Source organism: Monomorium pharaonis, chromosome 9 (genome assembly GCF_013373865.1).
Source record: "Monomorium pharaonis isolate MP-MQ-018 chromosome 9, ASM1337386v2, whole genome shotgun sequence".
NCBI classification, from domain to species: domain Eukaryota; kingdom Metazoa; phylum Arthropoda; class Insecta; order Hymenoptera; family Formicidae; genus Monomorium; species Monomorium pharaonis.
Genome location: NC_050475.1, coordinates 13,636,590 through 13,660,499, shown reverse-complemented (window position 1 = coordinate 13,660,499; position 23,910 = coordinate 13,636,590). Strand labels below are relative to the sequence as shown.

Genomic DNA, 23,910 nt, shown 5'->3' with positions numbered 1-23,910 from the left:
TTTGGAACAAAATGAGACCATTTGCAAGTGGTTCGGGCCACAAATGACGGTGTAGTTCGCGGTTATACAGATAAATCCGTTACTAATCTTTATAAAGAAAATTTTGGAAAAACTGTTTATGTAAAAAACAAACCCCTAATTTTAATCCGGAAGAAATTTAAAACAAAATGGGACCAATTGCATGAGGATCTACAATCGGGCTACAAATAACGATGTTGTTCACGGTTATACAGACAAACGCTTATCCATTACTAATCAATATATAGATAATTTTTGAAAAACGCTGTATTTCAAAAAACCAAACTCACAGCAGCAATCCTCGTAAAATTTGGAATAAAATAAGATCTTTTGCATTAGAATCGGACCACAAATGACGGAGTAGTTCGCGGGCAGACAAATTCAATCATTCACGCGTATATTTTGGCCTATCATTTTTTAAACACCTGTTTTTTTTAAATTCGAGCCCATAGTAGCCATCCCCGGAAAAAAATGCTAAATTGGACCAAAAAGAACGGAGTAGTTCGCGGGCAAACAGACTTCAGTCATTTATACGTATATTAAGGCCTATCATTTTTTAAACACCCTGTTTTTGAAAAATCCGAGTCCATAGACGCCATCCCCAGAAAAAATGCTAACTTTTGAGATCAGTTGCAAAAGGTTCGGACCACAAATGACGGAAGAGTTCGCGGGAATACAAACTTTAGTCATAAAAACGTGTATTTTTGCCCATCATTTTTGGAACAACCTGTTTTTGAAAAATCAGAGCCCATGGTAGCAATCTCCGGAAAATTTGCTAAATTTTGACATTAGTGGCATTAAGATCGGACCACAAATGACGAAGCAGTGCGCGGAGATACAGCCATACACACATCGCGACTTATATATATATAGATAGCTATGATACATACACTGCAATTAAATGTGTTTTTCTTTTTTAAGTTGGGGTTGTTTTCCAAAGATTATAAAACATCGGCAATTATTATATAAATTCTATAGATTATAAAAATCGTGTATATCTTAAAGGTGGAATATACAGATATTAAGTTAAACAAAAAATACAAGAGACAACTAAGAGATAAGAACTAAAAGAAAACTTGTAATTTAGTATACTCCTTCATTATCTCTCTGCATTCGTATCACGAAATGTATTACAAAATAGCCATTAAGCCCTTTATACTTCCTACAGTAATTGTTTTTATAGATCGAAATGTTAAATGATCGCTTCTTGCTACATTGAGAAAGCAATTCACCTTACAATGTTTTTGTTAATATTAAAAAAGAATTAAAATAAAAATACAATACTTTCATTTTTTTCTCATTTCTGCTGTATAAAATCTCGCGCGGCGTGAATATCGAAATTAATCTTGCATCATCAACTATAGTCAACATATGAGCTAAAATGAATGCTTAGCAGTCGTCGAGTGTAGCCACTCTATTTTCGAAAATTTTGTTGTGTAAGAAATAGAAAAACAGGCGATAATTATTTAGTATAAGAAAGTTCCGATTACCATATGTTATCAAGGTCATGACCTTAAGTAACCTTGGACATGTTTTATCTATCGCTTGTGTTTTGATAAAAAGTTATAAACAAAAAAGATTTATAAGAATGATAATCCCAGATAAGGGTACCAAGCGTAATATTGCATTCTGAGCAAATTAATGCATTACATGTGTTGTTAAACATATTTACTATACATTTGCTAAATTCAGCAACATGATTATTTATACGTGTAATCAGTTGAAGACCTTTTAAAAAAGGGGGTAAAACTGTATAATAGGGCGATACTTAGAAAATTATTTACATCAAACAGTTAATCATTCTTGTAACTTATAAATCCTAATACTGTTTACGAGGTCTATACATTCTATTCTATAGATAGGTTTTCAACTTTCCACGCGAAGCAACGGTCCATCCCTTTGCCGGCACTTACGGCCCAAAACTATATCAATAATTGTTCTGTTCTACATAGGTATTCAATTTCGTTGTTGTGCTACTTCGATACTTTTTGTTAATAATTTTTTGATAAATAATGAGCGACAGCTAATACATTTTAAAAGTTACCTCGAGGACATTATTTTAACAACACATGTTAAGGTCAAGCTATAGTTGAAGGTGGCTTTTTCATATCAAATAATTCCTACTTATTTCTTACGCAATTAGTCCGAAGAAAAAAACAAAATGAACAATTTTTTAATTTTTACGTAAAATTACATATTAACAATAAATCAATTTATAATATTAAAAATGTGATGTCTTTATTTAAAAAATTTGCAGAGGAAGTGAGACAAGAGTGAACAAAGTAGCGAGCGTTTATTTTATCACGTTAATTATTTTAGCTATTGATAACAAATAAGGCTTGAGATTTGTTTACTCCAAAAAATGATGGAAAATGATAATACAATGATAGCAATAATATAAATTGAATCAAGGAATAATTTTACACGGACAGAAAGATTAGCTAATTTTTATGTAGAAAATTCATCAAAAATTACCGTGATTTATAGGAATGTGGGTGCAATTGTTTTGAAGAGAAAAAAGTTTCTTCTTAATTTGCTTTATTTTTAGAAAGTAAAAGATAAAAATTATTATTTATGTTTTACTAAAAAATAGACAAGAGCACTAAGTATAAATTGTTTCATTACGCACGGTAAAATTTACTGTGCCTCCTATAGAAACTTTTTTTCCAATTCAATACAAACTATAGGCACATCTAGCATTGCTTAAACTTCTGCGAGAAAAACAGTTATCCATCCAATCGTGAACCACCGTCGACGTTGCTTCACTTCAAAGACCCTACGGGAACTAATTTTGTGATGATCTATAAACACTTGATGTTTATGGATACATATTTATGGCTACATATGTGTGATAGATTAATATTATTGTTGAATTGTTCAAAGTATTGTTATAAAAACATGAAGCATATGTAAGTAAAAAATTGATATAGGAGATTCAGCAAAAAAATATATTCAGAGAGATTTATTTGAGAAAGTAAATGTAATTCATGGTTATTTTTTCTTATTTTTACAAAAAATTGGATATTTATATAAAACATTAAAAACTCCTACAAATTTTTACTTTTAATAAATATTTTTACATTCATAGAAATTTTTTCCGCCAGGAATCAATTGCATATGTATTAAAATAAAATTTACTGAAATTCACTATATTTATTGAAATTTATCTTTAATTGATCGAAGGCTACCAAATGACGCAATATGTAATATTATTTGTTTCTTTGTTACTTAAATACATGATCAACACGATATGAAACTCGATGATAGCCAAAAAGATAAAAAGTTCTTAGAGACAGCAGGGTAAAATTTTATGAACTGATCTTTAAATATTCTTTAGCATAAAAGAAAAATTTACAAAGAGCAAGATAAAACTTAAAAAAATTTTTATATTTAATTACGAGCAACTATTAATTTTTCGCCAAAATAAAAAAAAAAATGTTTTTCATATACATTTTACTGTACTAAATTAAAAATTTTATCCTGATTTTTTTGAAAAATTAATCTATTTATTTAAAATTGTTCATAACAAATAGTAATTTTTCTCTTGTTCCCTCATACATTTACATTAGAAAACACGTTTGTACTTGGGTTATAGCCTCGAGCATGGTAATTTTTCTAGAAATTTTCTCTTCGTGTATAATCAAAACCCTGCTAAAAAAAGTCTTATAATATCTTACAATATTTATATAAAAAATTTTTATACTTACATTTATAATATATAAAAATTTCAGAAAAATGTTCTATTTTAAGAAAATGCTAGAGACACGTCTGTTTTACCGATTAAACATAATAATATTTTATTTAATTAATTAGTGATAGAACCAGGCCAGGATATAAAGATGCACATCCTTCTTTCTCATATGCAGATGTGTGTAAGAGAGAAGGATATATATCTTATATTGTCCGCCCTTTTCAACATAAGCTCTACCTGCATTCCTGAAAGTTGGGACAATCCTCAGTCTAAATATACTATGTGTATGGCTAAAACTTTTTTACCAATGTCATTTGGTTGAATGGTGAAAATGCTGATTCCCCTCCCCCACTTCTTGGCGCTACTATAGTGGCTTCCGAGCTGGAGCGGAAAATTCATACCTGTTTCATTTTTTTTTTTTTTTTTTGTTAAATAATTATAAACCCAGACAGCACACAACATCCAATGGACATCCGATTTTGGTCTTTATTTTATCCAAACGTCCATGGACGTAATACAAATGTTTTAAGAACGTACATTATTGGACGTTTAAAATACATTCATATTTGAACGTTTTAAAAATGTTCATTTTATGTACTTTTGAAAGCAGCAGCTGTGATGTAGTTTGCGGACCGCCACTAGGGGACGACGCACACGGCACCTTTCTCATAATGCAATTTACACTTCAAAGGCTACATAAGCAGACCACCCACAATGACACAAAACGGATCAATCTATGCTATCGTAGTGAGCTCTCGGGGTCTATGTCGTATTTTTTTCAAGCAAGTTTTTCTTGAGAAAAGAAAACTATGTTAAATTTTTAAAATTTTATGTGTTCAGATTTTTGTTATTTTTCTTGACCATTATTAATGCTTAAACGTTTTTTTTTTTAAGAATACATATATATGATATTAATTATTGTATTATTATAAACAGAAAATATAAATTACTGCACATTTATACATTATATACATATTGTATATTTTTTTATTAAAAAAAGTTTTATTCGTGAAAAATAATTTGTTTTATTACAAATTTAATAAAATAATGCACACACGCGCACGTGCGTTCGAAGAAACATTTGTGAAACGTTTTTGAAACGATTATGTGTTACCTGGGTGCTTATTTTAAAAAGTTTTTTTAATGTTCAAAACAGGTCCAATTTTGGTCTGTTTTTCTTTAAAATGGACGTTTTTCGAACGTCCAAGGCGGTAACACGGTACGTTTTTAAAATGTCTTTAAAATGTCCACAGCGCTAATTCGGATGTTTTAAATACGTCCGCAACGTCCAGTGTATACGATTTTAGTACGTTTTTAAAACGTCACTGTGCTGTCTGGGAATATCGTAAGATTAATGGTCTAAATAAAAATTAAGTTAATATTTCAGAAATAACTCGTGTGAAAACATTTTTACTATAATTTATGTGGTTGAAATACAAAAATGCATTATTTGTTTTATAATAATTTATTTTATTTTAATTTATAATAATAATAATAATTCTAAAAATGTAACGTGCAGAGTGCGCTTTTCGAGAAGCGTTCTGCTGCGCATACTGTAGTCGCTTGGGCCTTTAGCGTCACGTCGGTTTTATTCCCACTCCTCCATCCCCACACTAACTACTCGCGGATACACGTACCGACATGTAGAACATTCATTATAACATTACTAAGTTAATTAAGACCAGAAAACTGTATAAAATTGACTGAAACAATTCAAAGTCACTAATAAAGTGGCTTCCGGGATTGTAAAGGTTAATTTAATATGTTTATTTTATTTTTGGAACAGGATTTTTAAATCTATATAAAAGAAATACATATCGACTTCTGCGGCCGACTCGTGAACATTTGCTGCATATAAACGTTTTAGACTTTGTACGTACAAACAAGCGTGTCAAATCTTATATATATATATATATATATGTGTGTGCGGATTTGGAAGAAGTCGATAAGTAAAGTAGTATGAAAAAAATTTTTTTGGTTCTTGATATAAAATTCAATTCACAGATATTAATATGTGTACTTTAATTCTGAAAAGAATTTCCAAATCTATAAAAGAAATATATATGAAATCTCATTAATGACTCTACATTATTGACCCCGATTAAGTTTGAGAGGCAATTCCCTTAAATCCTTGAAATCTTAAAATATTTCAAAATTTATAAATATTATTTTTGTGCTATTAAATTATATTAAAAAATTATAACAATTATATTAAATAGTAATTATATTAAAAAATGAGAAATTTTCTAATGAATTATAAAATTATATGTAAAACAATTTTTTTTAATTCTTAAATTTATATAGAAAATCTGAAAAGGAGGAGGGTCAATAAAGTCGGTTTTTGGGCTCACCTTTGATTGATAGGTATGTCGTTTTACCTATCTAAATAAGTCTCATAACATATACTGTAAGGATTTTTTCTGACAATAATTTGATACGGAGAAATAGGCATTTTAATGTCCTATTTTACAAGATTTTTCGTACATTCAATCGAGTGAAGTTTAGTTTTATAATGTTAATTAATGTTACTCACGCAAGATCATATTTTTCCAAAAATTGCGCATATATTGTGTCGGAAAAGTCATGACGTATTTTGCTATGTTTTTCACCCAAATATCGATCTTGTTTACGTATTCCAGCTTCTTGAGATAATCGTGAATGCTTAATTGATGGATGTTCAATGTTTCTGCAGTCTCTCTTGTCGTATAATGTGAGTCTGACTTAATCAATGCTTTATTTTATCGCCATCAACCTCGGTAGGCCTTCCTGATTGAAGAGCGTCGTTAAAATCAAAATCACCAGCACGGAATTTCATGAACATCGTTAGCACTAATGTAAAAGGTTCTTGTAGAACATTGTCACCGTAAATTTTACGCAACTTTTCACAAACTTGACGCGCGTTCTTCCTTTTACGAAAGTAAAACAGTAAACTATGGCGAAAATATACAGTTTGGTCTTTCATCTTCAATTTGTTGTAAACTCTTCAAAACTTAACCAAATTGCTCAATTTTTTTTTTTTTAGAATAAAGCTAGAACTGTCAGCTGTTAAATGACAATGCAGTAACAAAGATACGAATGACTCTAGTACTTCCACAAATGAACTAGCGCCATATGTTGCAAAAATGCGTCATGACTTTTCCAACAACCTGATATGTCTGTTAAAACTATTATTTTTCTCATAGTACTTTACTTTTAAAATAATGCTTTTTTGTACAGTTTATTATACTCACATCCGCAAATAAAAATAATCTTTTATTTCAAAGAGAATTTTTTTTAAAAATATCAAAATAGATAAAGATCAGCCGAAACGGACGATTAGCGAAAAAGTGAAAAAAGGAAATAAAACAAAGAAAAAAATAATTAAATCAATATAATCCGATATCACTGATTAATAATTACTACGTAAAAATATAGATTATCAATATAGACTTTTTAAAATTGTTAATCTGAAAATACAAAATAATTTAGATAAGACAATATGGAGCAGCTTAAAGATCTAAAAAAACGAAATAGCATGTATAAGAAGTTTTTCACCTTGTATGAACAATGGAAGTAGAATGAAGCAGATCGACTAAAAATCTATTCGCGAATATTATACATATAGAAGAGAAAAACACTTAAACACAGTTGAATTTGTCATGCAGGCCACGATCTTGATGTGCCTTATTAGATCAAACACAGTTGCACCTGAATGACAGTTTTTGTTTTATTAACTTCAGTTTTAATTGATCTTTATCTATATTGGTTGATCTTCATCATGGGTTGATATTTTTTGAAGAAATTCTCTTTAAAATAAAAAATCATTTGCGGATTGCGAGCACAATAAAGTATGCAAAAAAGCATTATTTTAAAGGTAAAATACCTCAAGAAAAATCATAGCTTTGATATATATTATAGTGCATGTACTATATGCGCAATTTTCGAGAAAGTATGAGTAACATTAAGGTGGTTTTTGCATTTAGGTCAAATATAGATAGCTCAGAAAAAGACATTAAATGAAAGGTTAACGATTTTAGAGTGTGTTTGTAAAATCAATTTAATGTCGAAATTATCAAATCGATATTGTTTTGATATCGATTTAATATTGCGTCAATGAGCTATTTTTCGTTTGGTATTCTTTCCAATTAAATCATTGTTAAAAAAAAAATACAATATGTTATGAGGCTTACTTACAAAGGAAGTGTCACAAGTATCCGATGCCAACTTGATTCTTCTTGATATGTTATCAAACACACAAATCTAAGAGACACGTATTTTTCTTAATGTGCGGAATTTCATGTTTAGAGTGTGAAACATCCCTTTAAAGAAAACTTTTTTTTTCCAGAGAAAATATTGTCAGAAGTATAAAAGATAGAAAAAAATTCTTTTAATAATAGATGTACAGTTTCAAAAGTATTTTGAAGTTGTAAAGGAAAAACAATTAAAAATTTTTTTTTGTTTAACAAAACACTTCCATCTCAATTTTTTTTAATTAAAAAAATTTTTTGCCAAATTAAAAGGGCTTTTTTCTAAATTTAATTTTAAATTTATATTAAAGTTATGTTACAAAATATTATTTTTAAGAATTGATTATAAATGTTTTTGTATATACGTTATCCGTGCTCATGTGCGCAAATAATTATCTAAACAAGAAGATAAATAATAGAAATCAATATAATTAATTCTAGCATCATAAATTACATAGGCACACAAAAAAAGTGGTTGGTCCAGCGGACTAGACTAGTCAATCGTTATGTATTTCGACCCGCTGAATCCGAATCCAAGGTCAGAATTGCAAAGTGAGCTCGCATTTCCTAACCTCAACAAACATTTTTTTTTAATGTTAGTCCGGCAGACCAGACTAGTCAATCCTTATGTATTTTGACCCGCTGAAACCAAATCCAAGGTCAGAATTGCAAAGTTCGCATTTCCTAACCTCAAAAAAAATTTTTTTTTAATGTTGGTCCGGCGGATCAGACTAGTCTATCCTTATGTATTTTGACCCGCTGAATCCAAATCCAAGGTCAAAATTGCTGAATTGGGGCATTTTTTTCTAACCTAAAAAAAATTTTTTTTACTCTTGGTCCGGCGAACCAGACTAGTTTATTTTTATGTATTTTGTCCCGCTGAATCCAAATTCAATGTCAGAATTGCTGAACTGGGTCATTTTTTTCTAATCTCCAAAAAATTGTAAAAGCAGTTTGGGTCACAAATGTATAATCCAGAGCGTGCAGGCCAGAGCGTCCAGGTAACCACATTACCCGGGGAAAATTCAATATATATGACAAGATTGAGCTTCTATGAATAAATAGCATAAAAAATTGAGTCCCTTTTTCTATTATATCTAACTCTTTTATTCTCGAAGGTTCTGTGCAATGGCTTTCTCTTACGTTTCTTCCCTTTCACAGAGACATCATGTTTGAGCGTCCAGCAGAAATCAGTCATCATATTCACATCCCACTTGTCTGGATATCGATATTCCATCTCCTTGATGTTCTGATGAAATCTTTTCCCTTGTTCTTCACTATAATCACCTAGATTTTCTGGGAAGTAGTCGATATGAGAATCTAAGAAATGCAACTTAAGATTCATTAGGCAACCTAGTTTTCTATAGTTCTCCATCATTTCCGCCACCTTTTCTTTGTAATTTTGACTTTTGTGGTTTCCTAGAAAATTTTCTGTGACACCTTTGAAACTCAGCCATGCTACTCTTTCGTCCTTACTCATTTTTGTGACAAAATTGTCGTCTTTCAACATTTTACGTATTTGAGGTCCATTGAAAATTCCTTCCCGCAATTTTGCATCAGAGATGTTGGAAAATTTTTCTTGTAAATACTGGTAGCATTCACCATTTTTATTCAGAGCTTTCACCCATTGTTTTATAAGTCCTGATATGGAGAGGCAAATTTGATATGAAGAGGCGAAAGAAGAACTTTTAAAAGCTCATCTAACGGTTCATTTATGATATTTTTAGACCCAGGTTGTAGAGACGTTCTTGTCGGCCATTCTTTTCTTATGTAATGGTTCGTTCGATCTTTACTATCCCATTCACATAGAAAGCATGGATTTTTTATGTAACCTGATAGTTGACCCAATAATATGGTGAGAATTTTTAGATCCTCACAAATTTGCCACTTATGTTCTGTGTATTTAATTTTTTTAAGAACTGTTTTCAGGTTAGTGTACTCTTCTTTTATCACTACCGAGTACGCTACAGGAATGGAGGCATATGCATTAGTATTGTGATGTTAGAAGCTCCGATACCTGAGCTCTCTTGGATTATAACCGTCCTTATATACCCCTTGTCCTGGTGATAGGGATGGGGTTGAGGGAAGGAGGCGTCCAATAGTAGCACAGTTCATTGGCCTACTATTGGTCAATTGTTGGCCAATCTTAATACAATATTGGCTTACTATTTGCCAATTAATATGTGCTGTTCGGAAATGTTTTTATTTAATGAATTAAAAAAATTTATAAATATTTTCTTAAAACTATTTTTGTTTTTATGCTTTTACATTTTGTTTATTTAGATAATAAGATTGTGATTTACATAATAATTTCTAAACATTTATTAATAAAATAATTTTTAAATATTTATACAAAAAATTTGTATATTTTGTATCACTTACTCATTATACTCATTCCAATAATGATACTCAACGAAGAAATGTTTTAAACATAGTGACTTCTTGCACCACGAATATTTTACTACAGCTACATTATTACAACCTTACATTCCAATAGAAGAATAGTTTATTCCGGGTTTCCCAACGGAGTGCCGGGGTGTTTTGTGGGGTGCACCAAATCCCGTACATCGTTTCCACTCTCTTTTTACAGTACATATATAATATAAATTTCTTCCTTCGTTCGTACGCATCTTCTCAACTTCCCTCAGTCGTGCTCTCTTTCCTCCTCTGGCCTTCTCCTTTTTTTCTCCTTGTTCTTCCTCTTCTCCATTTGCCTTTCCCCTCGTTTCTCCTCCTTACCGCCTGTCTCTCCAATTTGTCTCTTCCGAGGCTTTTTCGGCTCCATACTCTTATGTCCTTCTTCTCTCTCTAATCCCTGCCACGCGACCTGGCCATATGCGACCTTACATCCTTCTCCTTCCTCCCCTACCCTCGCTTCTAACCTAAACTTTTTCTTTCCACCATCCTTCTTCCTCTTATAACTTCTGTCTTTTGTACTCTCCATCTTTCTTTTTTCTTCCCTTCTCCCCTCTCTCTCCTTTCTTGCTTTTTACTTTTTGCCACTCTGACACCGTTCCGTTTCTTGCTTGTCCCCTCTCCTGTCAATCTTCGTGCTTGTTGAGCTCACTGACTCTCTCTCTCTCTCTCTCTCTCTCTTCCACTCTACCTTGTATCTCTCTTCTTTCTCTATCTTCTTTTTGTTTCCTTTCTCATTTTTCTTTTCTTCTTCTGACAGCTCCTCCACCTCTTCCTGCTGCTTTCCTTCTTTTTCTTCGCTTCCCCTCCTCTCTCCCCCCGCTTCAGTTTCTGCTCTCCTTTCTCTCCACAGCTCTTCCGTTCATCTCCTCTCCTTACCTTTTTTCTCTTCTTCTCCTCTTATTAACCTCACCTGTGCTCTCTCCGTCCTCTGTTTTGCCTCCTGCCTCCTACTTAACCTCACTTTCTCACTCCTCTTTTCTCCTTCCATGTCCCATCTCCTTCATATCTCCACTCTTCTTATCTCCCTCAGCTTATTAACTACCTCCATCCTTCGTATTTCCTTCCTCATTAGCTATTCTTTACTTTTTTACTTTCTGTCTCCTCCAACCTATCACACTTTCCTTGGCGGACCACGTGTTTGCAAACATAAGCGTTCCCAAAACACGCTACCACCGTTTCCACTTCTTATTGCCAATCGCCTGCCCCTGTCGCCCAATCTTCGTCTTTCTGCTTTCCAATTCACCAATCTTCTTCCTGCACCGTGCTCATCACCAATCATTGCCTCTCGCCTCGTAGATCGATGAATCGAAAATATTGCTGTCCTCTCCTGCCTCCTACCACGTCATCTGCCGACTCTTCCGCTCACTCTCTTCACCTCTAGCGTCTCTCTCCATCTCACACACTGCCTGTCCGCCCGTCTTCCGTTTCCGTCTGCTCATGAGCGCTGTCACCGTTAGTCCAGCGGAATTAGACTCAAAAAGAGCTGTTTAAAAAAAAATTGATAACTCAGGTTTGACTCTGCATAAAGCACAAGTGATGTGCGTAGATTGAGACAGATACATTTGCCATTCACAAAAAGCTGGGGGTTATTGTAAAATTAAGATTAAAGTGAGAAAAAAGCAGTTTTTTGCTTGCGCCTCGTAAACTAAAAACGGAATCGAAAAAAATTTCAAATAAAAGTTGTAGGTATTAAGTAGTTCTATAATAAATTTGGTTCATTAAGATCGGTTGATTAGTTTGGTTGTAAAGTCGAAAAAACCATTTGAAAAATGGCCATTTCTTAAATTGTTAATAACTTTCTTAAAAATTAACTCAAGCATTTGAAATTGTAGGAAAATATAGCTTTTATGACGATAAAAATGTATATCAAATTTCATTAAAAAATATTAATAACTTTTTAAGTTACGATATTGGAAAAATGTCCGGTCCATGAATCGATAAGAAGATCGCTATTAGAACCAATGTTTAGAAAGTAAACTTTTTTTAACTACATTTTAAAATAATCTGTAAGAAAATAAATGTATATAAATTAATTTAATTTTATTATAATTGTTATTATATTATAAATTATAAATTATAATAAATTATAATATAAAATTTTACAAGGATGATTATGTATAATTGATTATATATCAGTGATTGTAATGTGAGTGCAATTTGTTAAATTATTTCTAAATTACATAATACAAAGCGCATATGAGCACGGATAGCTTATATACGGAAAGATTTATAATTAAATCTCAAAAATAATATTTTGTAACACAATTTTAATATACATGGTTGAATTAGAAAAAAAAACCCTTTAATTTGGCAAAAAAAATTTTTTAATAAAAAAAATAAGGATGGGGTATTTTGTTAAACAAAAAAATGTTTTTTTTTCACTACAACTTCAAAAAGTACTCTTTAAACTGTACAACTTTTATTTAAAAAATGTTTTTCTCTCTTTTATACTTCCGACAATATTCGCTCCAAAAAAAAAAAAAAGTTTTTTTTTTCAAAAGGTGTTTCACGCTCTAAACATAAAATTTTGCACATAAAAAATACGTGTCTTCTAGATTTGTGTATGTGACGACATATTTCAAAAAGAATCAAATTGATGCCGGACACTCGTGACACTTTCCTTGTTAGATAAATAAAATGACGTAATTGGAAACCAATCAAAAGTGGGCCCGAAAATTGGCCTTACTGCACTCACTTGGGCACGGTTCAAATAGACACGGTGTATTTGCACACGGTGTTTTTAGACATGACATCTTGCGCACCGTTTATTTGCACACCGTTCATTTGGACACGGTGCTTTTGGACACCGTTCATTTGCACACCGTTCAGTTGGACACCGCTTAGTTGCACACTGCTCACTTGCACACCGTTCGGACACGAAAAGAAATGGACGCGCACGCGCGCGCGCGCGCGCGCACACACACACACACACACACACACACCGGGGCGGTGCAAGGGTGGCCTTCGGCCCTCCTCCTGCACCCACCTTGCTTGTAGGGATGCCCTTGGCATAGTTATTTCTCACTGTGTCCAAGTAAACGGTGTGCAACTGAACGGTGTCCAAAAAGCACCGTGTCCATTTGAGTCGTGTCCAAGTAAACCCGTCTTATTGACCCTTCTTCTTTTACATAAATTTTGGACAATATTTTTCACCAGGAAAACATATGTAAGAACATGATATATATATATGTTTACACCACGATTACATTTTCTTAATATATATATATATTAAGAAAATGTAATCGTGGTGTAAACATTTATCATTTTGACATGTTCAAATTTTATCATTGAGGAATCACTTTCTTTTTTTATTCTACTGTCACATTACACAATACAAATAACGTTTACAAACATAAATTAAAATATGTATTGTTGCGTATTCTTGTATTAAATATATTGTTGTCTTTGATTACTTCTAAAGACTTAAATCCATGGTCCATAAAACACATCGAGATAAATATTTTTACATTGAAACCATATTCGAATGTCGGAGAGTTTGTCAAATTGATGTTTTCGTAGCTTCTATAAGTGATTTCTCGCATTTGTTTTTATCGATGGAGAAGAAGTTGTAAGCTGTCAATCAGAAGTCGCTCCATGTGCCATGATTAAAGTGATTAGTTTGATTTACAATTCGGTTGCTGAATATGCAAATAATTGCATACCGTGTTGGCGTATTTGTTGTCCTAACTGAGAATATGGTTTACATGGCACATTTTGCAATTGCAGTCAGGGCAGAGGTAGATTTGGCGTGACCAGGAGTTTCATCGCGACTAGGAGCGGACTCCTGCGCTGGCACGAGCATCAGCAAAATGACGGCAGCATCGAGGAACCGTAAGCTTATTTTTAACAATAAGAATATGAAATAAGTGCTAAGAGCTTTGTGCGAGAATAAAAAAATTCCACATAAATTTCTGAAAAAACGGCATTTTGGCTCATTTTGCAGTATATAATGTTCTTTAGTTCATACTGGTCAAAAGTCTCAATGAGCACAAGTCCCAAAAATTAAATGATTTTAAGACACAAAATGTCAAAGATTGAGAATATGACCATACTGATGCAGTATTTATATGAGTAAGGGAAGAGCTGAGGAAGTGTAGCGTGATAAAAGGGGTGGGAAAAGGAGAGATAATGGCGAGGGAAAGAGGTAGGTAGAAAGGTAGTGAAGTGGAAGGGGACAGTAGAAAAATCGCAGGAATAGAATATGTGTCTATATATGCGTATCAATTTGTGTGTATATCAAAATTTAATTTGACACGCAAAATTTAAACTTGATATATATTCGTACACACAGCACACATATTTACACACAGACACATGCGCACACACATATATACACACATTGCAAAAAAGTGTGCAACAAAAATAAAACTTTATTAATTAGACCACTTACCTAATTTTTGTGAAAACAGAGAATAAAAAATTAGATATTGTTTTAAACATGTAAGTTTTTGGTACTAGTCAAAAATAAGATAGTTATGTTTTTTAATTACTATGACATCAAGAAAATTTGTAGGTGTCACCTCCTATTTCTAATCTGAACTTTAGTCTTGGATGATAAGAATTAAAGGTATCAAAGATAGTACTTATATGTGAACCATGTGTTAAAAGGAAAACATCATCCATATATTTTAAGTAAGGATTGAAACCAAGACCGCCAAGACAATACATTTCCAGATCTTGAAGAACTATATCTGCCATTATTGGAGATAATGGAGATGTTATAGATACGCCGAAAGGGGAACGGTGCATTTGCACACGGTTCATATAGACACGGTGCATTTGTACACGGTGCTTTTGAACACGATATTTTGCGCAACGTTTACTTGCACACCGTTCAGTTACACATTGCTTATTTGCACACCGTTCAGTTGCACACCGTTCATTTGCACACCGTTCAGTTGCACACTGTTCATTTGCACACCGTTCACTCGAACACAGTGAGAAATAACTATGTCGAGAGCACCGTACTAACAAGGTAGGTGCGGGAGGAAACCGAAAGCTCCCTTCCGTGCGTGCGTGCGTGCGTGCGTGCGTGCGTGCGTGCGTGCGTGCGTGCGTGCGTGCGTGCGTGTGTGTGTGTGTGTGTGTGTGTGTGTGTGGGGGGGGGGGGGGACACGGTTACGGTGTAGAAATGTACGATGTACAACTTTACGGTATACACGTATCGGCAGAAATGGTGTTCCTCGGCGTAAAAATTGGAGATTGCGCCGGTGTTACATCTTTCACTAATGCCGCACGCTCAAGAAAGATAGAATTATGATGAGTGAAAAGACGTGATACCGATTCGCCGGTGTCCAATATCCGTTTCACTCGCACTCGCACACAAGCAAAAGACGTCATAAGTATCAAGTGCGAGTGAAACAGATATTGGAATCGGCGAATTGGTATCATGTCTTCTCACTCATCATAACTCTATCCTTCTTGAGCGTGCGGTGTTGATAAAGGATGCAACACCGGCGCGATCCCCACTTTTTTGCTCCTTCTCGTCTCCACTTCACCGCGCCTAGTAACACGCGGCTAGTATGGCACTTCGTGTGGGTGATCGGACTCCGAGGGACACCATTTCTGTCGGTGCGTGTACAAATTTGTGGTGTACAACTTTGCGGTGTAGAAATGTACGGTGTACATTATTTTGTGTCTGTTTGCAATGTATCCATCTGCACTGTGTCCAATTGTACTGTGTTCAAGCGAATGCTACTCGTTAAAATCACCTCTCAAAAATAATGTATTTTTTTTGTTTTTGGCGATTATCTTTGAAAATTTAAGATTTATGCAAAAATGTTCTATAAAATATAAAAGTTTTATGGCATTTTGTACTCTTTATAATGGTATTTTTATGTGTTTCAAAAATTTTAAATTCTTTATTTACCACACCTCTCCTTTTTTGCTTTCAAATTTTGAAAATTTTGTAAGGACAAAAAGTAAAGAGCATTAAGGGGATACTAAACTGCTCTGTTTTATCATTAATTTTCGGACACCGAAATCTTTTTATTGATTGCATGGAATTGAAAATCTTTCTCCAAAATTAAAGTACAGATAATAACGCGGTGCGCTGCGATCGATTTCATACGAAAAACGAAAGAAAGTTAGAAAATTATAGTTTTGTTATCGACTTCTGTAGTCGACTCGTGAAAACATTGGCTGCGTATAAAAGTTTTAGACTTTGTACGTATAAAATAAGCATGGGGCGCACTTGGCATTTCAGCAAAGAACAATAGTGTGCTTTTAGAATGAGCCTAGGAACCTTAGAAAAAAAGTTTTTGGTGTTTAAGAGGATCCTATCTGTTTTATCGTCAGAATTGTACAATTTGTTCCAATGTACAACTTTTTATTGCATTTACAGAATTAAAAATTCCTCACAATTAATTCTGGAAAAGGATTTCTAAATCTATAAAAGAAATACATACAAAATTTTGTTAATAACGTGCCCAAATGACTCTACATTATCGACCTCGATCAAGTTTGACGAGCAGTTTAGCATCCTCTTAAGAATCAAATTTATTCATATATAATAATATATAGGTTCTACTATTCAATTATTGGCAAAACGAGATAATAATCCCGTGCCATAGGCGCCGCGCTAGAAGTAGTGTGTTATTTCTTTAGTCGCGTCACATTCAATAACTACCTCTTCTGCGCATTTTTTTATATTAGAACATAAAAATGAATTAATTTTAACAACATAATATCCAACGTATTACATGATATATATAGAGCATAAATGCATATATAAACAAAAGTAACATATATACGTATGTGTACGACATTGCAAAAATTAAAATAATACCGTGATGCATAATATTAGAATAGAGATGATTTTACCTCTGCAGATACAATTATAATATATTTAAAAAATATCATATTCGAAGTGGCACTTGCACAAAGTTCGCTTTATGGAGTTAAGCAAAAATGTAAGAAGTGAGATATAATAAGTAAAAGTAACAGTTAATATAAAAAGTGACAGGAAATGACGATGGCAGAGGTAAAATAATCTTTATTCTTATATTACGCACTATTTCATCACGGCACTATTTTAATTCTTGCAATACCGTACACATACGTATATACTAGATATGTTGTTTTTGTTATATACAGAGTCATTCAGAACAACATTCGGTCCGTAAAATGACGCATTCTTGACGCAATTCTAAGACAATTTTTTTTTTACCAAAATTTTATTTGAAGCGTAGTTTTTGAGTTATAAGCCAAAATAGTTAACGAATTACGCATCGAGTACAGAAGGCAGGCAGGAGCGGCGCGCCACGAGCGTAACGCGGGCGCGGCTGACTATCCGCGTCAGCTGACGGGTGATTACCACCGCGTAAGTCGCTAACTATTTTATCTTATAACATAAAATTATGCTTTAAATAAAATTTTGGTAAAGAAAAGATTGTCTTGGAATTATGTTAGGAATACGCGTTTCTTAAAATCACTGTAACAACCAAAAGTTGTTCCGGATCGCCGGCCGTCGGATGCTGCAACCAGCTGATTGCTACATGTGTACGCGACGTGTGTATGCCGTGTTTGTGTAAAAGAAAGAGAGAGAGAGAGAGAGAGAGAGAGAGAGAGAGAGAGGGGGGGGTGGGGTGGGAAAAACGTTTATACACACGCACGCATACACTTTCTCTCTCTGACTCGCATAGAATCTATAGCAGTTATTAAATAGACTAATAAGGAATACAGATAATCCTTGATGTTCATATAAACATGTCTCCGATATTACAGCCTGTGACCACGTCATCGGCAGACCAACTGGGTGACTTTATAATCTGTAACTTTGTAATTTTGTTGTTTCCGACAAAATTTCCCACTTTTTACCTATTTCAATAATGTAAAAAAGAAATGGTTGTACTGTATCTGAATTTAAGAGCCACACACTTGCAATATAGTATTTTTTTAAATAAAATTATAACACTTGTAACTATTTTCTTATCTGGCTTGCCATAAGATAGTGACATACTTGAAAAACTAAAAAGTACACCTTCAGGTAATCCTTTTGATATGAATTGTACTGTCAATTCTCTATGATGGTTCGCTGAATTTAAAAAGGGATGAATCATGTTAAATTTATCAACAGCAGCATACATCGGCTTAGGAGAAAAAGAATTTTGATGTAACAGTCAACAATTTTTCGGAGGAAAATTACATTATTTGATACCTTCAAAGTCCATATATTCTGTCGAGCGCAGTTACTTTGTAAATTCCAAACATTTCTCTCCTCACCATTTACTCTTTTCTTTTATCTATTCTTCTTTTACTTTAATTTTCAATAAAGTGTTTCTTCCTCTCTTTCTTTCAAAATAACTAAAAATAAAACACAACATAAAGTATTAATTTTATCTTATAATACTTATTTCACACAAAAAATGAAAATTTTGTGTAACTTATCTGATTATACAACGCATAATGATAATTATCGAGGAGAGGGGCTTTCTCATCGATTTGGCTGTTATTTCACTATTTTGTGTATTTCGATGCGTAGAATACGAATCTGCAATGAAAAATTGTCGCTCTCAACTAGGAAAAAAGTTATTAAGCATTAAAGTTGACAGTTTCGTGGTTAGGATTTCTGTCATATCGACATGATGTAGACGTATCTGACCATGCGCAGTGACGTAAATCGCACGAAATTTAAAATATGGTGTTAGATTTTTGTGAGCACCTTGTTTTGCATGAAAAGTTGCAAACCCATGTGTTGCAGAGAATGCTTTGCGCGCGTGCGCGCACACACACACACACACACACACGCACACACACACACACACACACGGGGGGGGCAAGGGGGCCCTTGTCCCCCTTCCTCACCCACCCCGTCCAAGTCCTTAACCCATGTACATTGTATTGGAAATCTGCAAACACATATGAACTTTACATTATTTGCAATGTACAACATGGGTTAGCGACTTGGACGGGGTGTGTGTGTGTGCGCGCGCGCGCAAAGCATTCTCTGCACCACACGGGTTTGCAACTTTCCATGCAAAATTATTTCAAATTGTTGACTTACCTATCAGACAGCTGGCACGTGACCTATTCAATTAGGCTGCGTTTGCGATTTATGCGCATGGTCAGATACGTTTACATCATGTTGATATGACAAAAATCCTAACCACGCAACTATCAACTTTTGTGCTTAATAACTTTTTTCCTAGTTAAGAACAACAATTTTTCATTGCAGATTCGTATTCTACGCACCGAAATACACAAAATAGTGAAATTACAGCCAAATCGGTGAGAAAGCCCCTCTCCTCGATAATTACCGCATAATGTTATATTAAATTCTTCAAGTTAAGCACAGCTGTATTCTCCTCCACAATGCAATGCACAATGTAATACGCAAATTACGCATAAAACTAAAATCGCCACTAACCTCGTGCACGTCGACACATCACTGCACAGTACTAACTAAACTGTTATATCACCAATTCACCACCGTGAAACTCGCCGCGGATTAACCATTACCTCGACAGGCAGACTTAACCGCCAATTAAGACACGTAATTTCTCGTTCTGTTCTTCCGCGGACACGACATGCACTTTTTGTCAATTCTAGTGCCCCTGTCACGTTCGTAACCATCTGTCACGCGAAAACCAAAAGTACAAATCTTGATCATTTGTCCCAGGCGACAACGATAATAATGACAATAACGACGATGTTTCTTAAAAATTTTACTCTTGATGCGAAACTTTATATCGCGTTATCTTCGCTCGTAAGTCACATAGCAGAAAAATAAAAACATCTTTGTTATATAAATCGGATGCAAGTTATCCATTAAGCTTATTTAGAAATCAATCGATTCAGTTATTGAGATCCGATAATCTACGGAATCTCGCAAACGGCGTCTCGCGTAAATAGAACTCTTGATAAAGACATGACAGTGCTTCGCGTGTACACTTGGTACGAGGCACTGCCGTGCTTCTTGATATCACTTAATATAAGATTTGTATCACATATTCGCAATAAACAATAATTTAATTGTTGGTAAAGATTTTTATATAAAATGTTACAGACGGTCAATAATGTTCTTCACATTAAAATTGATTGCCATGCACGAACTTTCCTTTATCGTAAAACCCGGATACAACTTTATAGGATTTGTATGAGATACTTGCAATAAACAATGATTTAATCGTTGGTAAGGACTTTTACATAAAATGTTATAGACGGTCAATAATGTTTTTCACATTAAACTTGATTGCCACGCACGAACTTCCCTTTATCGTAAAACCCAGATACAACTTTATAGGATTTGTATGAGGTAGTTTATAATAAAAAATGATTTAATCATTAATAAGATTGTTTATATATAATATAGTGGAAAGTATATCACGTTTTTCATATCAACCTTTATTGTTGAGGTCAAATTCGCCTTTATCATAAGAGACGGATAGAACTTAATAGGATTTGTATGACAGTCCCTATAAACTATGATGTAATTTTCAAAGTAGATTTTTATATATTGTACAATATGATAATCAGTAAATTATGTTTTTCATATTAACCTTAATTACCGAGTACGAAATTTCCTTTATTATAAATCCTGAATGCAACCCGATAGGTTGTGTATGATGTAGTCGTGACAAACAATCAGATAATTATGATAGAATTACAAAACTGGTCAAACATGATTAAACATGATAGAAATTCTATTATTGCTCAAAAAACTCTTAATAGAATTGGATGCAGCTATTAAGGTATCGTTGATTTTGAATAATGTTTTATACAGTTGTATCTTTTTTCTTGAACAAGGTACTGTGTCCGTTTCACTCAACCTGCTGTGTCTACCCACATAGAAATTGGCATCCAGTGGATGTCAATGGACGTCCATTAAACCTCCATAGATCCGTGGGACGTCTATGTCCATGGTGGAAGTCAGATGGACGTCCATTAGAGGTCTAGTAAACTTCCTTAGCTCCATTGGAAGTTTACCTCCATGGCGAAAGTTAGATAGACGTCCATTAGGGATCCAGTAAACTTCCATGGCTCCATTGGAGGTTTTCTTCCATGGTGGAAGTTAGATAGACGTCTATTAGGGATCCATTAAACTTCCACAGCTTTATGGAACATTTACCTCCATAATGGAAGTTAGATAGACGTCCATTAGGGATCCATTAAACTTCCATAGCTGTATGGAACATTTACTTCCATGGTAGAAGTCAGATAGACGTCCATTAGGGATTCACTAAACTTCCATAGCTTTATGGAACATTTACTTCCATGGTGGAAATTACCCAAACAACACGCTTGTCAGAATGAAAACTTTAAGATTAACTTTTTAAAGAAAACATTTAGATATCTTGGAAATGATGTCAAAATGGTAACATTTATCAGAGACGTCTACTAAGAGAGGTCTTTGAGATATCTCATTGAAGAGTTTCATTTAAGTTTCTTGAAAATGTTGTCCTTATGACATCAGCTAAATGATATCAGCTTAAGGGGTTATACTACCCAGGCGTGCTGAAAAATGAGGCTTTTTTTATGAATTTTTTTTTCCACTACTAATAAAGCAATCAAACTAAAGTTTACAGGGTTTGTTATATAAATTTTAAGATAACAAAAAATGTTTTTAATTTAAAGTACAAAATGGCGTTGTGGCAATAAGTTACTTAAGAACGTTTTTTTTTCGAAGAGATAAACGGCGTGCAGGGTAACAATGTTCATACAGCATCTACAGGGATAAAAAAAAAATTTTTTTATTCTATATTAGTGTTTCTTTGGAAGTACCAACGATTATTAAAAAATATTGATTTTTACAAATTTGGCATGCATTTAAAAAAAAATTACTTTTTTTGATAAAAAATTGATTTTAAATCGTTTATAAAAAATGTAATTATTTATTAATCGTAAAAATCATTGGTACTTCGATAGATAATCTATCTAAGAAGCTACAGTTCAAATTTCAAGTCAATCGAATATAAATTGCCTGAGTTATGCTGCACGCCAATTTGAAAAACATGGTTCTGAGATAATCGCGTTTAAAGTTTCAAAATATGTTTACTATATGAAAAATTGAAAATATCGGCTTGCTGATTTTTTTACCTTCACTCTGCTATCCCAAGACCGTAAAACATTTCTTCCAAGCCTAAATATTGCTCTTCAGCCTCTTTTCTAAGCGATGTAAGGTCCTTCCGCGCGTTTTTTCTATTTATTGATGCTGAGCGGTTTGCAGCTTGAACGCGCCGTTCATCGATTTCTATACAATAATTGTAAAATTCGTGGCTAATTTTCAGTTTAAGTGTACTCATTATAGCAAGTAATCCTTGAAAACCATCATTATAAAAGATTGCAGCAACGTTAGTCGCTATATCAATAATAGTTTTGCTGCTTGATACCGATTTCGTCGCTAGTATCCAAACGACGGCGTTTAAATTTTCATTCGCATTTAATTAACACTTAATTTAAGAAAGTATAACTTACTTCTATCTATATAAAAATACCGACTTGACTACAACGCTTCAAAATGCTGCACGTGACGGAGTGGCATTTTTAAACATTTCAAAGCGCTCGGCGACGCTTCGGAAAATAAATTGTAAACATTTTTTTAAATGTTTCCCACTTATAAAATTATGCTGGAATATCATTTTTAAATAGTTTATGCATCATTTAAGCCAATAAAAAAAAACGGAAAAAAATTTTTTGCTGAGTAGTATAACCCCTTAATGTCTCATAAAAGATATCACAATGTCCGATTTTTGAGCCGTCCATGCGCGTTGTAGTTGACTCAGAAATGAGACAACACTAACATCCTGAATGAGAGATCCATTTGATATTTAAAAAAATTATTATAAAGATAATGTTTTCCAAAATAACGGTTTGTCTACAATTACTGCACACAAAAAAATGCACAAAATCTAAATTCATCATGTACTGAACAAAAACAGAGTAATAAATGTACTATTCAATTTTTCTTACAATATATGATCTATATAGTTAACCATCTAATTAATCATTTGAACGCTTCAAAGTATTAATGCTAAATAGATCGCAATTTCCATCTAATTATTAAGGTTATGTAAAAAGATAAATTTAACAATGAAATTAATAAGTAAATAAATTAATGCTATTTATTTTTAATATGTTTTGCGAAATTTAATTGCTTTTATAAAAATAATATAATTGCGTCAATTTATAACATATAGGTGTATGTAGACAATAACAAGTACCCATGTCGATGAGTCAAATTGGCATAGCAGATAGAGTACAAGGTTCGTCATCCTAAGGTCCCGGGTTCAAAACCTACCAGGGGCAAGTAAAAATAAAATAATATAATATAATTTAAATTTAATTAATTATTAAAAATTTGTCCTAAATTTAGTATGTACTGTTGATAAAAATAATTTAAAAAAATGAAATTTTTATTTTTAATTTTTATTTCGTCAATCATCTATCGAGGCTCCATAAAGCCTCTACTAATGATTCACAAAACATCCGTCAGTCATCCATCGAGGTTCCGTGAAGCCTCTATTAATAATCCACACAACGTCTAATAGACTTCTTTAACGACGTCTAATGGAAGTCTATTAGACGTACACAATGCGGAACTGTGGATTTCTAATGGCT

At 33.3% G+C, this 23,910-nt stretch overlaps 1 protein-coding gene across 3 annotated transcripts in view; it reads left to right on the top strand.

Moving 5' to 3' along the window:
• The window catches only part of LOC105838187 (voltage-dependent calcium channel subunit alpha-2/delta-4), a 187,842-nt gene that overhangs the window by 89,560 nt on the left and 74,372 nt on the right, over positions 1-23,910 (top strand). For 2 of the 3 annotated variants that reach the window (XM_036292265.1, XM_036292264.1), the window contains one exon: positions 14,080-14,184. The exons of the other annotated variant lie outside the window; for it this stretch is intronic. In XM_036292265.1, the coding sequence (XP_036148158.1) occupies positions 14,080-14,184 (105 nt within the window). The remainder of the gene's footprint in view (positions 1-14,079; positions 14,185-23,910) is intronic. 3 annotated transcript variants of the gene reach the window in all.